Source organism: Hippocampus comes, unplaced genomic scaffold (genome assembly GCF_001891065.2).
Source record: "Hippocampus comes isolate QL1 unplaced genomic scaffold, H_comes_QL1_v1.1 scaffold248, whole genome shotgun sequence".
Classification (NCBI taxonomy): Eukaryota; Metazoa; Chordata; class Actinopteri; order Syngnathiformes; family Syngnathidae; genus Hippocampus; species Hippocampus comes.
In genome coordinates, this window is record NW_017806277.1 from 969764 (window position 1) to 986148 (window position 16385).

The 16385-nt window shown below is 39.7% G+C and overlaps 1 protein-coding gene across 2 annotated transcripts; it reads left to right on the forward strand.

The window, feature by feature from the left end:
• The first annotated feature begins 3413 nt into the window (after positions 1–3413).
• cfap58 (cilia and flagella associated protein 58) lies at positions 3414–14928 on the forward strand. 2 transcript variants are annotated; one of them, XM_019857704.1, is made up of 19 exons: positions 3414–3518; positions 3719–4000; positions 4098–4246; positions 4353–4503; positions 4633–4827; positions 5006–5143; positions 5430–5589; positions 5846–5928; positions 6034–6225; positions 7462–7623; positions 7728–7874; positions 7990–8130; positions 9101–9324; positions 10936–11044; positions 11476–11580; positions 11746–11865; positions 11982–12106; positions 13741–13785; positions 13873–13938. In XM_019857704.1, exons 2-18 carry the CDS (start codon positions 3746–3748, stop codon positions 13742–13744), a joined length of 2460 nt encoding a protein of 819 aa, XP_019713263.1. In that variant the 5' UTR covers positions 3414–3518; positions 3719–3745; the 3' UTR covers positions 13745–13785; positions 13873–13938. The 2 variants fall into 2 exon arrangements, with proteins under 2 accessions (XP_019713263.1, XP_019713262.1); XM_019857703.1 differs by lacking the exon at positions 13741–13785 and having other exon boundaries at positions 13873–14928.
• The last annotated feature ends 1457 nt before the right edge of the window (positions 14929–16385 follow it).

Sequence of the window (16385 nt, forward strand, 5' to 3'; positions counted from 1 at the left end):
CGATGATGGCTACTCCATGAACAGCAAATATTATCACAATGTGCTCCAGACTTTGGCTCGGAACAGCAGAGATCTGAATCTTACCCTGACTGATAAAACGCTGACTCACAAGGGGGGAAAGTATTGATCAGATTAAGTATCACTTTTGTTTCAATGTACAGAGCCCGGAAAGAAAAAAAAAAAAATCCCTACTTTCCTTCACAGTTTGTATATAATGTCTTGAATAAGCATAGCTTGTCTTATTTATTAATTTATTTATTTGGTAGAACAGATTTATAATGCACAACTTGAAGACTCGAGTGGGGATCGGAGTAGTGTAGGTTCAAGTGACACATGATTACTATGATGTAACAGACCAACATCAAAATGTGAGTAAAAGATATCCTCCAAGAATAGAAATTAGGTGATTTGTAATAGAGCCAGGAAATATAAACAATCTCTATATAAATATATTCTACCCATGTACGTGTGGGGGCCCCGAATGGCCCGTCTCTAATATATCTCATTTGAGGACAGTTAACGTTTTAAACGAATGTACAAGTCTATATTTATTTTTATATTCATCTGTGCTTATATTGTAGCGGTGCAGTAGGAATAAGAAACTAAATATTTCACAGAATGGTGCATTCTAATGGATTTCACTGTACTGTATACAAACACAGCAACCTATTTTTATAGCAACGTTTGCTTGCCATTGAATAGCGAATATCAATTTGACTGTGGGCCATTATGTTTAATTCATCGTTTGGAGATATGAATTTATTGTATTCGTATTTGAAGCTTACAAGAATGACGGCGCTCTTACCTTTACTACGGTCCTCCAAAGCTTCGTTGGGTTCAAACCGGAAATGGTTTGACATGCATGTATTCACCATATGAAACATATTTGATTCGCGATGGCTGCTTTATCAACTGACGTTCGGACTTACAAATGTGTTTTGTTTTGTTTTTCTGCTGAAGCACGAGCATGTGTTTGGTCATGTCATGTTTTCTTAACTCAGTTTGGTTTGAGAATTTCAGCAGCTTATTAAGGTACTCAGCACACTTGATGTTATTCAAGTCAGTGCTGCACATTGCCAAAAAACAAACACATCATATACCTGGACATTCTGAAAACTGGTGCTATTTCCAAACAGCTGTGGTGCTTTTTTTTTCAAGTTCATTGTATTTCCTTGCCTCAGACCAAATGTAGCTACACACTACTTGCGTGTTACACTTGTCGGAGTTGGCCGTGTGCAGTCTCTGCTGTTGTTTCTGGGACATGACAAGAGTTACAAAATGGCAGATGTTCGAGCAAGGCCATTTTTGTTTTGAATGCATCCTCATGGCCATTTGCCTTTGGAATTTCTTTGTGATATTGTTCATTTTCTTGTCAACGCGGTGCTTTGATTGCATGTGAGTAATTCAGAAATTCGGATATGCTCCCCATAACCTTGATGATGGCTATTTGATCAGGTCAATAAAAACGAATCGGTCATCCGAATCGCTGCATTTTCAAAACTCACCACTAGGTGGAGAAAGCTCTCTATGAAAAGTAAAGCATTGTCCATTAAGTTACCCGGAATAAACCTGATATTTAAGTACCACTACACAGGTGTCTTTCAAAGAAATGAATATCGTTGAAAATAGAAGTAGAAATTTACTTGTAGATCAAAAAAGTCAAACTCAAAACTGTTTCTTACACAGAGTCATTAAAACAAAAATACTTTTCCCCACGATATTCAAATTTATTGAAATGCACCTGTTCTTACTGTACTACCTGCTTAAAGCTATTAAAATATGCTGAATTAAAAAGCAGTATTTGCGCTGCAGTGACAGGAAAAGAAGAAAATGTATTTTAAAATTCTGGAAATAAAGAGATTTTAGGAGATTTTAGAATTCGAAAATCAGTCAGTCTGAGACCTGTAATATGGTTTTTGTTTTTCTTGAAAAGTTGTTTTTCTTTTCAGTGCATCCCGAATACTGCTTTCTTTGCAACAGCAGAATTTGCCATTGTAGTTCATTATGAGGCTTACATAGATGCATATGCTGTACACTCATGTTGTTGGAGGCAGTATATTACTTTTTTTTTTTCAAACTAAAACCGATTTCTGTAAACGCTATTCGAATGCTCAATCGTGGAGCCCCTATCCAAAAGTTTAAAAATAAGTTTCATTAAGCTGATTTATTTACTCCAGAAACCAAATGCAATATCGTGGGAGAAGGACAAACTGAACTCATCACCATAGTTTGGGCTTCCATTTTGAGTTTTGTCACTGTCAAATGTTTTGAGCGTGCTCACGTTAACTCAAACAACTCAGTACCTCAAAATGTCTCTTTGTGCAAAATGTTTTCATCCAGGAATGTCTTCTCCAGTCCTGGCTGGGAGAAATAGTTTCATGTTCTTTCTTTTTATAAATATTTGATTTTTTTTTTTTTGTCCCGACACACAATGGATATTATTTAGAATTCCTGTTCACCCCAAACACTGAAAAACTGAAGGATCGAACACAAATAAACTGTTGTTTTATTTGTATTTTCAAATGTCTTGGTATGCTTGTACTGTAGTTGTACATTCATAATGGTGTATATTACATCAGTTTTTATTTATTAAAAATGTTTCAATTTCCCAAGACGTGTTATTGCACAAATCCAAAACACAACCTAATAGATCAAAGTGTGAATTTCGAGTATTATTTATTTTGACAATTTATCGAGTTAGTCAGAAGGTGGGGAAATGACACGTCAGTCCCAAATCGATAGAAACAGTAAGACCGAATTAAAACGCTTACGGTAATTCCTTTTACTGGGCTACTTGATCATTGAAAATTTATTTACTTTTGTATCTTTTGGCGTCAAATAAAACAATTGGACCGAGATAAATTGATCTTTGCAAGTGGAAGAGTTTAGATAGATAGACAGGCACAACAAACTCGACTCTCAAGGCAATCACAAATAGTTACTACAAGAAAAAAAACACGCCTATCTTTAGCAAACAGGCCAGAATATCTCTCATGACGTCATAGGCTCTTATTCTTGGTCATATTTATGAGGAGCACGTAGGACATGATGCATCACATTTGATGTTTACGGGCATGCAGACTTACGTCACGCCACACAAATGATTACACATTTCTTTACCACAATTCATTTTGTCTTCCGTTCTCAAATTCATTGCGCATAAATGTTCTGACTGCATCGTAGGCTGTTTTCTCACGCCAGGTAAGTTGTTTTTTTTTTCGTCCCCAAAGAATCCGGTAATTACTTGGCCAATTGATAATACTACAGTCTACGTCTCCAAATATCATATATCCCATCCCCAAAGTAACAACGCTACAACGGGGAGGATTTCGCCGAACAGTGCACGCAACGGCGTTACGTCAGTCATTTGAAACTTGTGTGACGTCAACGTCACTTCCTGGTCACCAGCGAACCCCGCTTTCTCTCGCGAGATTAGCCGTTGTCTGGCAACCAACATAAACTGCAGCCAACAACAGCAAAATACGCTGTTATTTTGGCCAGTTCAATCATAAAGACCGGTAGGTCTTCGAGAGTTTAAATAGTTTAACTGACAATTACCATATGAGCAGCATTTTCAAAAAGACTATTCTTATTTGTAAAATTGAATAAGGGACAACAAACTGTGTCTGAAATGTTTTAATATCTGTTTACGTTAAGGAAAATACTGACAAGCCATATCTTAATGTTATTTGATTAAATGTTGGTTTGTCATTTACAGGAGGGAAAAGGTCCAACAAGAGAAGACATGGCTGAGTCATTGGAGGAGTTCCAGATGGTCCTCAGTGAGCTCACTGAGGACCAAGAGGAGCCAAACATGGGCAAGATCCGTGAAGAATATGAGAAACTCCTCAATGCGCTGACTAAGTCCTACAACAACGAGAAAAGGCTCATGACCAAATGCAAGGAACTTAGTGCAGAGATGGCGTCAGCCTCAACCAAATTTGAAGCTGCCCGCAAGATGTCTCAAGATGATGAGACAACAATGACTTCACTCAAGACGGTACAGATTACGCAGAGTTTTAATAACACAAGTATAACATAAAATATACATATGAATTTATGCTTGTGAAATCAGCTAACCCAAATCACTTACGCAGGAATTAGATAAAGCTTGGAAAATGGTTGATGCTGCCTACAATAAAGAGCAAGCCAATATGGAGACGATCAAGAATTTACAAGAGGAGGTTGCCACCCTAACACAGCTAGCAGAACAACAAAGTATGGCCTCTGCTAACCAAGATCAGAGGTGGGTCCGGCCAATCACCTGCAAAACCGCTTGCAAATGCTACTGTGTGTGTATTGTGTTTATTACATGATTTAGTAAGTACGCTGAGTCCCAAATGTGTTTTCAGTGAGTTGCTGAAAATGATTGAAGACTTGACGAACGAGCGTGATCAGCTTCTGACGACAGTGGAGAGTCTCAGAGAACAGCTGAGCATTGCCAGCGCAAGCAAGCAGAAAGCAGAGACACAAAGGGAGGACGCCTTGAACAATATTTCGCAGGTACATGGGGGCAAAGATATCATGCCGTCCACTAAACCTTCCAGCTTGATATCTGTATTCTGGAAATGAAGTTTCAAGTTTCTCTGCCAAATTGTTGCCCTCTCTCGCTCTCTCTCGCTCACCACGCAGCTCCAACATGAGATTCAGTTACAACAGAATGAGATTTCCCGTGAGCAGAGGTTAAAAGAAAAACTGGAAAAAGAGGTGAATGAAATGGCCACTGACTTGGAAACAAAGGTTCGAGAGATCCAAACGGTGAAGAAGGATTTCCAAACCTCCAAAGATGAGCAGCTGAGATTAGCGCAACAACTGAAATCACTGAAGGTATTTATGACCCACCTTTTCTCTGATACCTATGGCTCCAACACCTCCCTGTTGGGGTGTCCGGGCATCTCCCAGCGGCAGGAGGCCCCGGGGATGAACCGGGTCATGCCGGAGAGACGATGTCTCCCAATTTGATTTCAGTGACAGCATAACTGAATGCTGTTTTCTTTTCCAACAGATTGGCTTTGAGAAAATCACCAAGGATCTAGAGCTGTTGCAAAATAAAACCAACAAGCTGCAGCGAGACCGAGATCAACTCGTATCGCTCAGGGAACACCACTTTTGGGAGAATCAGAAGAATTTAAATGAGATTAAGGTACAGAGTGCGAATCAAATACATAAATCACACACATAACTGTAGCTGGTGCCTAAGAGAAAGTCAACTAGCATACAACAACCAACCAAACAAAATAAAGTTCATGATTCGATTCAAATATAAACCTGATTCCGAACAAGAGAACTTGAAGTGTCACAAATGTCTCACGAACTACCCAAAATAATATATGTCATGTTTTTGTCACTACAATAGTTCATTCACTTAGTTCCCTTTATTGCCTATATGTGACTGTCCATAAAATGTGCTCCCCTGCCACATTTGTCAGCTGAAAGAAGATGCGGTGAATCAGATGCGTCATGAGATTTCCAAAGAAAGAAAGATGAAAGAGGCCATCCAAAAAAAGTTCCGTTTAGTGGAGGAACAGAAAGCCGACGTGGAAGTGCAGAGAGGGATTCTAAAAGCTCGGATCACCGGTCTCGAGAAAGGTATGCAAGCTTCTCTTGTGCATCCAAACGCAGACAGACTTTGAGACTGATGGAAACTTTTTCACGATGGTGTTCGCTGTTGGCCTCATGCTTCAGTGTCCATTCTGCTAATTGCCAATGAACCTGAACTGAAACATGAAACATCATCTCCAAACCAATCTGAAACCAATCCTGGCTCTGGTCTACAGTATGTGACCAAATGAACAAACTATGGATGAAAAACAAATCTCCGCTTCTCCTACTTGTCCATCGACAGAGTTTGAAGGTGCAAAAAAGCAAGTTGAAGCTGACAAGAAAGTAATCTCTGACCTAACCAGGGAACGAGACCTCTTGACCAAGGTAATTCTCGCTTCACGCTCTTCACGTTTACAGTTAATCATGCCCCTTTTTTACACGTTTACAGTTAATCATATTTTTACATGTTTCGGTGATCCCAATCAAAAGACGGTGGCCAAAGCTACAGAGTCAGTGGAGGTACAGCAGTGTCTTGTGATGGAGCTTGAGAACGACAAAAGGGTACTCCAACAAGAGATTACTGGCTATTGTGCGGAGGGACAGAAGCTGCGCAAATTCATCCTGGATCTGGAAAAGGACCGTGACCGCTACATCAACGACAACAACAACCTTTTGCAAAAGGTCGGTCATGTAAACAACGGTTGACTGTAAGAGGCTCCGTGTTATCGGTGGCCCTGAACAGGATAAGTGGTGGAAAATGAATGAATTGACGTTTGAAAATAGGCACAGTTACTTCAGTTACGACCGAATTTTCCAGATTATAAATCGCTTCGGCGTATAAATTGCACCAGCCATAAAATGCACAATAAAGAAGAAAAAAAGGAAAATAAAGTCAAACTGCAGTAAAAGTTGCATTTTTGGGGGGAAATTTATTTGATCAAATCCGACACCAAGAATAGACATGTCATCTTGAAAGGCAATTTAAAACAAGAATAAAATAGAGAACAACAGACTGAATAAATGTAAGATATGCTCGCGTTATATCACGCATAAAAAATGAATTGAGAACGTGCCTGATATGTTCACGTAAACTATTCAGATAACTATAGCATCAAGAGCGTGCTCACAAGTTTACCAAACTATCGGTGTCACTCCAAATCACGAAATCCAATGAAATCTTCATCCTCCGTGTCACTTTTAATCAACCCCGTCAACTCCGGAGGGAGAAGATGCGGCGGTTCCTCTGCTACGTCGCTTAAGGCAGACTCATCGTTGATTTATCAACACAGGCCTTGAGCGCCCTCTTGCGACTCTATGTGAAAATAACATGTCAAATGATCTAATGATGTGTTAATAATTTCACACATAAGTGGCTCCAGAGTATGAGTCGCACCCCCGGCCAAACTATGAAAAAAATATTGCAATATGATATATGTTCATATACATGGTCTTTTCGGTTTTACAGCTGTTTACTACGAATAGTTTTGGAATGCGGGAGGAAGCTTTCCACCTGCAATTCAAATTCAAAATTCCCAAAACTGTGAGACAGACATACAATCATTGCACAGGGTCTAACAACCCAAAGCACATGATTAAAAATATTTAAATGCAAAGTTGAGACAATAACATGGAGCAAAACTGTGAGGCCCCAGCAGTTCCATATTTTCTCCCTGCATTTTGCAATCACCTATTTTAAAGGGAAACCCATAAATTTGAAATCATATCTGTGACTGAAGATGACCCACGTGACCAGTTGAGAGGGCTTGAAAGCTCAGAATGTATTGTTACAGTACATGCTGTGTCAGTAATTCCTTGGTGTGGATCACACACTGTTTTCAATGACACTTTTCTATTTTAATGTTGTGTTAACTTTGAAATGACTTGATGCTGATGGTTTTTTTTTTTTGGCTTAAAAAGATGCAACAAAAAATAAATGAACTTGAAACAAGTGAGATGGCAGTCCATAACTGGAGAAAGCGAGTCACAGAGGAAGAGTGCAAGCTGGAAAGGAAAGAGGAGCTATTGGATTCTGTGATATCTGAAAGGAACCACTACAGCAAAAACCTTGTTGATGCTCAGGTATCAGCGGAGTTGACATTGATCCATTTGCTTCAATGCCAAGTACTTTCTTTGTCATTTTTCCTGCTGTTGTTTAATCTAAAAGATGATTCTACCCCACCCAGGACGGCATTGCAAAGTTGAAGATCAAGATGAGGGCGATGAACAACCAGAATACTCAGTTGAAGGATGAAATAGAAGCAAAGGAGTTGATCATTCACAAAGAACAGCAGCACCACAAGCGCTTAGTGCGAGATAATGACAATCTCAAGGTACCGCAGCTCGACCTGTTCTTCGTTGTTTGTAAATTGGGGCTGTGTGTGTGTGTGTGTGTGTGTGTGTATATCGTGTTTGTTCATGCTGTGCTCCCATCGTATGGAATTCCAGGGACAGCTGAAGTTGGTAACTCAGCAACTGGAAGAAGAAATTCGACGTGTTGAGCAGCAGAAAACAGAACAAGAAAGACTTCAGAAAATTATTACTGACAGAGAAAGTGAACTCATGCAGCTGAAAAAGCAACTGGATCAAGTAAGGAATAGATTATGTGTATGCCATGAATTGTACTTGTACTCACTCCACATCACCCCCCCCCCCATACTGCAATACTGCAGCAAATAACCAGAGCAACTTCAATGTGAAACTGTCGATAGGTCAAATTACTAGACTGACGTGAGCTGCCATTTTGCTTTTCTTAGAGTGAATTCAGGCACCCGATTGGCCGAGCGACACAAAACACGGAAATGTAGCGGCTTCCAAGTGACATGCTGAACAAAATTACATTTTAAGAAGAACAGTTCATTATTTTCGACTGAAACAAGACCACCACGATCTTGAGGCACTTTTAATGCATCAATATTGTGGCATCCCTAATCATAATTTTTTTTTTGTTTGTTTTGTTTTCAACCATAAATGGCATATGGCAGTCCAGATAGAATCGGCAGCACCCGCTGACCTAAATGAACACATAATCCACCTGGAATTCCCAATTTTCTTTTTCAATTTGATGGTTGAAAATATCTTCCTTCTTAGAACCATATTAAGTATCTTTCACTGAAAAATATGTTTTTAAAAGCAAAAAAGATAGGCATGATGTTTTTCAAGGGTGCTGCCAGAGCACCTTGAAAATGACGCAGAGTAAGCTGCTCCCCTGAAGAAAAATATTTTCTTTGTACAAAAAAAATAATTTCAGTACACAAGAGTACCCAGTAAACACAATTGGAAGGTAATTCAATCACAAAAGCCTGAAACTTCACTTCCATAAACCTGTACGTAAAATCTCGAAAAGGATCATTTTAACCCACAGACCATGAAAATTCCCAGAAATGAATTCAACAGGGATCTATAGTCGCACGTAATACAATGCCGTGGTAAGATCAGGTTATTATTTGATTTTTGTCAGAAAAGAGTCCTGAATTATAATACCACAATCCATTGGAAACAAGCTAAAATGCACAAAGGCAACTCAACCTCCGCTTCACTTTTTTGGTGAAATTTCAAGGTGACCAGGGAACGGGACAACTTGGGAAAGCAGCTGCTACGGCGCAACGAAGAACGAGTTCTGTTGTATGAGAAGGTCAAGATCCAGCAATCCATCATATGTAAGAGGGACTTTCACCACAACCAGAAGATGGAAGACATCCGCCTCCTCAAATTGGAAATCAAGCGGATCAGGCGTGAAAAGAATATCTTGGACAAGGCTGTACCCAACGCAGATGATCTGAAGTAAGAAAGTCAAAAATAATCGTAAGAATATATGAAAGACCAATATTGAACGTCTTAGCGACTCTGGTAGTCTTACAAACCCAATTCCAAGAAGTTGGGGCATTGTGTTCAACATGAATAAAAACGGAATGCAATGATTTGCAAAATCATATCCAACCTATATTTGATTTGAACAGACTACAAAGACAAGATACTGAAGTCTTTCATGCACCCTGTAACCTGATATCATGACAAGCTGTCCACTGTAGTAACCGCTGTCCCTCAAAGGGTTCATTTTTTTTTTTGTTTGCTTGCAATGCAACTACGGCTCTCTATAGGGGTGTTCACACGGCAACTTTTACTCCGGTGCAGCACCGGGGCTACCCCCGTAGAGTGTTCACACGTACAAAGTTACACCGGTGTAGCCCTTGAAAACAGCTTAAACCGGAGCAAAGTTAATCCTGCTCAAGGAGGTGGTTTAAAAATTTACTCCGGAGTAAATGCTCGTTTGCGGGGCAGCACCGATATAAAACGGTACGTGCGAACGCTGCAGGGGTAGACTCGCTACGCATGAGAAGAGTTGATTACATACGGGTAGAATGTGTTGCTTTCGTGCTCTGTTGTACTTCCATCATCTTTCCTTTTGTAGGAGACTGGACTGACTCTGAGTTGTTTGTGTAGTTTGTTCCTTTGTTGTGTGTTCACAAACCCCCCCATTGAATTTATTTTGTGATTTCCTCTCTTGATTTTTTGTTTGGCGCATTATGTTTGCTTTTCTGAGCGTCATTGTAGTCATCGTTGATTTACGTTTTCGGGGGCGGTCATTGAACGCCTCTCGAGCAGAAGGCACGGAGACGGAGAAGGAGAAGGACGTGCCTGTAGTTGCTTGAGTTAAACAAATTATTAAAGTGCGTATGTTTTAAAAAGAACCAACACGACAGCTCTTTGTTTTATTTCCGTATTAATACTATCATATTGCACGGCCGCCGAAGCTGTCGTGTGAACGCAAGTGGGGCTGCAACGGGGTTAACACACTTCTCTTTGGTCAGCAACTTTTTACGTGTGAACGCTCCACAAAATTTACACCGGTGTAAGATATATCGCAACAAAATACGTCGGTGCAGCACGGTTGCAAATGTGTGCCGTGTGAACACCCCTTATAAAATAATAACTTCATATTGGAAAACCAGGTCTCGAAATAAACCGTTAAAAATGTACATTTTGCGCTTCGTTAAAACAAATTGAATGGCAAAACTGAAAATAACAGATCATCACAATTTTTTTTTTCTTCCGATAATTGAATCGCTGAGACAATCCAAAAGAGCTTTGCTGGGCTGGATGCACTCAATGTCACAGCACACGTCCCAAGCTAGTTAGCAAAGAGCGTTAGCTGGCTAGCTTGTGCAGCTAAAAACGTTGCAATGTCGCTCTCAGTTTAACTCAGGAATCAAGAAGGGGTGATGACGAAAGACAGTGAAGCAATGGTAGTTGCTAAACTAAGCTAAGACAAACAGGGTGGGCGCAGGGCATTTTTAAAAAAACATTTTGGCATTTAGCCACATTTGTGTCAAGGTACTAACACCGATCCCCATGCACGTGACGAATAAAGGTTATCTGTTTCACGTGTTGTAGACGAGAGCTGTTTACCCTGCAAAGGGAACTGGCTCGAGAAAGGACGAGGAACGGTGTTCTTGAGGAACAGCTAAACCCCATAAATATTCACAGATGGAGGCGACTGGAGGTCAGTGTACTGTGTCCTATCTTGTGCATCGTATGGTCATCCTGGACAGGGAGATTTCCCCATCTGCGTCCCCTTCTCAAGGTTTCTCATTTTTCCACAGATGGGTTTAAAAAATTTTTTTCTTGCCTTTCCAGGGGTTTAGGATCAGGGGATGTTGTGAATATTTATCAACTGTGGGAATGTGAAGCTCTTTGAGAACTTTTTGTGATATTGGAGTATATAAATGAATTTGACTTGGCATAGACTGAAAATATTACATTCGTCATCACTGGGTTCCAAATTGTTTCGAATTTCAGAGGTGCCACTGTATTGTCTTCATGACGGTGTTGATTTTACCTCAAGTAGAAAATATCACCAGGTGTGAACATTATATCTTGATCCTAAAACGTCAACAAACCATTAACACATTTGGAATTGGCTGTCAACGACAGGGCAGCGACCCCTGCAAGTATGAACTGATCCAGAAGGTTCACACTTTACAGAGAAGACTCATCAACAAGACTGAAGACTTTGAAGAACAAGAATTTTTATTACAGGTGACATTTTTGTACAGTTTCATTGACGTGCTTGAATTGTTTCATCTTGTGTGGCCAGCACGGACCCTAAAATAGTTTCTCCTTGTTTTCATTCTTCTTATTACATGTATGAGTATTTTTGGCAATTCAAATCAAAACGTTTTTCTTTCCTCCTTGGCAAAATAGGAAAAGGAGAAGCTGTATGTTGAGCTGCAGCATATTTTGGCTCGGCAGCCTGGTGCAGAGGCACTTGAGCAGCTTCAGCATTGCCAATGGACATTGAGGGAAAGGACCAAAAAGCTAATGGTATCCAAGTGTAATAATAATTGCCTGTCCTCACCTGCAGCTGTATCATATACCGCAATTTTAGGTTTCAGATAAAATATGGTCACGGTTTTGACAAATGTGTTTTGACTTCACAGGCACTGACTGCAGAGGTGAGAGTGCTGGACTCAAAGATGAATGAGTACAAAAGCGAGAATCAAAAGTTGATCACTGAGCTGGCAGACCTCAAGAAGAAGTATTTCACTCAGAAAAAGTTACAAAGGTAGGCTCCGTTAACTCATTCAATCCCAGCTATTTTCACTGGAACAACCCCCTCCATCCCCGCGTTTTACTGGATTTTGACTGATCTTGCAAGGCCCACAGAATATTTGGTTCTAAGGCTATATAAACATGGAGCCTACCAAAATAAAGGACTCTCTTCTTTCAGCAGAAAAAAAAATGTTTCTATCTCTTTCCATTCTTCAGCAATCGGCATTACAAAATAGCTAAGTTTCATGGAAATGGTGATTCCTTCGCAAAAAATGGAGAAAAAGAGCTTTTTGTAAAAGCATGCATTTCAATCACGTGAGGCACCACTGCCACCTACTGGTCACTTTTTTACATGATTTAAAACGCAAACGGCTTATTGTCATTCACATATTGCATGGTCCAATGCCAGTTTTATCTATTGTCATTTAAAAAAATATATCGAATGTCCGTTCATTAATTATTTTTTTAAAATAATATCTGATGTCTGTTTATCAGGTTTGCAAGATCACTTGGTTTGAAAAAGCCCAGAATGTCCCTTTTCCAGGTTTTTCATTTGGTCAAAATTACATGACAGATTGACAGGTGTTGCCTTATCATTATTATTCAAGGTCCCATGCCAGTAAAATCCAATACTTGCACTTTTTTATGCATAAAAAAGTAAGTTACTTTACTGAATACCTAGTAACTTAGTTACTTTACTGATTACTTGACTTTAAAAGTAACTTAACTTGTCAAAATGAAGCAATGTTTGGTACAATTACCAACATACCTCAAGTACCACCGACTATAATGGTAAAACTTATACCGTATTGGCCCGAATATAAGACGGCCCTGATTATAAGACGACCCCCTCTTTTTCAAGACTCAAGTTTGAAAAAAGACTATTTGAACACCAAATTAATTTTTATATCGAAAATAATTACAGTACATCTGAAACAAATGATTATAGCAATATATTTGAGAGAAAAAGCATGTTATTTTGCCTCATTCAAATCTTAATATCTGAACATTTAAATATGTAAAATAAAGTGCAATCACATTCGTAAATGAATGGCTTCTGGTTTTTGAAATGTAAATGACATCATAACTTCTCCTCAGCTGCCGGTTAACCTGGCCGATCTTCGACCCACTTTTCTCCAGATTGTCGCTACGTTTCTCCATTTTCTGTTGTCTCTTCTATTATTTTCTTCTCTTTTCTTTCTTACCGGTATTTTTTTATTTTTCTTCTTCATGCTACCGCTATTTTTATTTTTATTCTTCATGATAGGGGTTCACTTTGGCCTGAGGAGTCAAGTTCAGCATTCGCTTCAATTATATCTGGCACCATCTAGCGTCGTGAATGGGTAAAATGCCTAGACCCCGAATACAAGACGACCCCCACTTTTTCAGTCTTATTTCAATGCGAAAAACACCGTCTTATATTCGGGCCAATACGGTATTTTGGAAGATGAAGACAGCTGTCGAAAAAAAAATACAATTTTGATGGCAAGGAACCTTTCAAGATTGTGATCTCTGCCCACCGAACTCACATCATTTGGTTCAAACGTCCAAACCTCAATGCCTTGACCAACCGAGCAAACGTTAATCTTTGTGTTTGGTTTTGTATTCTGGGGACAATCGTCAATCTTCCCTTGATTCCCTGAGAAGATAGAAGACCATTGCAGAACCTGCTGGAAAAGATTTGACGATTATGTAATTGAAATGATCTTTGTCTACACGGACGCCGAAAGTTACATCCATGCAATGTAATTCAATGTATTTGCTTCTGTCTCATCTCAGCGACAAGTCCAAAACCAAAGGGGAACACTTGGTGCTACCTCAGCTCCTCAACAAGCCGCATTACGCTGGCGGAGGATTCAAGTTTGATGAACTTTTCCGATGACGTATGAACACTTTTTCAAAACACCCTGTGATAATTTAACCCTTTCATGCACCCTGTAACCGGATAACATGGTAAGCTGTCCACTGTAGTAACCGCTGTCCCTGAAAGGCTTCATGTTGGTGAATGTCATTCATCAAATTTGCCTCAGGAAGTGAACGTAGCACTCGATCCTTAGATGCCTTCAAACAGAACGTTACATCCGGAAAGCATTGAATGTGTGAAAATACATGGATAAATTATGTATCCCTATTATGGTTGAAATACGCATGCCATAGGCACAGTGGAAGAGAAATCTTGGCTGCATTATTGTCAGAATATTTTTTTATATGATATTTTTTACAGGTCTTAGTATTAATAATTACACATTTGTGAGGTTGTTTTCAAGCACAAAACTGTACAAAATTCTCAGGATGTGTGGAATCATGAGAAACGATTTGTGTGTTTTGATTAAAAGCACACACATACCGATGAGAACATTCGTTTTTTTGTGTTTTGACAGCATTTTCAGATTAGGTGTAGAGCATTTTGTGCGTTGGGTGATTTTCAGCAGCAAATGCACCAAAAGCATCAACTGAATGGCAGTAACTTTGGTGCGTAATTACATTTGTAACTTTGGAGGAGGAAAAAAAAATCACAGCAAAGCATTTCCATATATAATCAGTGGAAACAACGCGGCTTGTTTTCAGCCCCGCAAACAAACACACGAGACAGGTGTGTTTCCGTCAGTCATCAGCAAAACGGGTGTCTGTCAGCGACGGACTGAGAGGTCCGTCGGTACTTGACCCGGTTAGTGACGATTACACTGGCGGACGAAAACTCACATCCATCAGTTCTTGATCCATCCTTTTTTTTTTTTTTTTTTTTTTTAAACTTGACCATCATTCGTCATCAAAATGGTTGTCGCTCAATACAGACGGAAGGTCCGTCAGTACCGACGAATTGCCCACCTCGGGTTTAATCTATAAACGCCTTGAGGTGAGAGCAGTCATCCAACCATGCAAACACCTCATCTATTAGGTGCAGCAATGGCGTGACCTCATCTCTCATAGACATTGACATTAAATGAGGAGATCACGTATCGTTGCCTCATCCTCAAAATATTTCTACCTCCTCCTGCCGCGCTACACTGGTGATATGAGATGAGCCCCTAGAGGTCAGATTATGTTTACTTTTGTAAACACTGTGCCACATGATGCCATTTTTTGGTACATGTCCCTCCTTTTTTTTTTTTTTTTTTTTTAAACTTGACCATCATTCGTCATCAAAATGGTTGTCGCTCAATACAGACGGAAGGTCCGTCAGTACCGACGAATTGCCCACCTCGGGTTTAATCTATAAACGCCTTGAGGTGAGAGCAGTCATCCAACCATGCAAACACCTCATCTATTAGGTGCAGCAATGGCGTGACCTCATCTCTCATAGACATTGACATTAAATGAGGAGATCACGTATCGTTGCCTCATCCTCAAAATATTTCTACCTCCTCCTGCCGCGCTACACTGGTGATATGAGATGAGCCCCTAGAGGTCAGATTATGTTTACTTTTGTAAACACTGTGCCACATGATGCCATTTTTTGGTACACCTCACTTACATGTTTTGCTTTGTGTGCTTTGTGTGTCGCATTACAGACATGTCAACGATTACATAAAAAGATCAGATTTAACAAAAACATGCGACTTGAGTGTCCTGGAGTGTGAACGTAGCCATAGATTAGCTTTTGGGCTCACCTCTGCACTATGACAGCGCAGAACGACCTGACGGTTGTTTTTGCTGTAATGTCATATCTTGCGGCGCTGATCAATGACACCATTGATAGATTGTGCAAATTATGACATGACAGTTTATCAGCTATTTTCTATAAAATGCTAAATAACGAGCAATCTCGATCTAGTTGATCACATCGGTGTGAATTCTCTAAGAATCATCTGCTTTCTTGTGATTTCCGTCATTCTTCTTAGCCCTTTCAAATGATCACGCTCACTCATGAAATAAAGATGTTGAATAATGATGCCTGATGATATTTGCTGGTATTGGTATGATCAGTCATATTTTGGACAGCTTGTTTTTACTTTTTAGAGCTGATTATTTGTGTTTTGTATTGAAAGTGAAATTTCAATATAAGATATGGTATGATAGAAAGGGACAACTCCAGGAAGAAATATAGATTTAAAAGATGAGAAAAATATGTTAATGTTTCATCTTATTCTCCATGCGTGGCACCGTGCTACACTAACACACACTGGCTCATGAGAATGAAGAACGGATGACGGTAAGTGACATCATAAAACTGTAAAAATGTCAGAATTTTTATGTTTGACTCTTTCATGCACTGTCCACAGTAGTAACCGCCGTCCCCGAAAGGGTTAAGGTTGACAGTTAGATGGACGGCGTGTTCCCTTAGCATGCAG

What these genes read in the sequence shown, in the direction of transcription:
- cfap58 (XM_019857703.1), top strand. Translation starts at nt 3,746, where the DNA reads ATGGCTGAGTCATTGGAGGAGTTCCAGATGGTCCTCAGTGAGCTCACT. An exon ending in CCTTGAACAATATTTCGCAG is followed by an intron (nt 4,504 to 4,632) that starts GTACATGGGGGC and finishes CTCACCACGCAG; the next exon opens with CTCCAACATGAGATTCAGTT. An exon ending in CCCAACGCAGATGATCTGAA is followed by an intron (nt 9,325 to 10,935) that starts GTAAGAAAGTCA and finishes CACGTGTTGTAG; the next exon opens with ACGAGAGCTGTTTACCCTGC.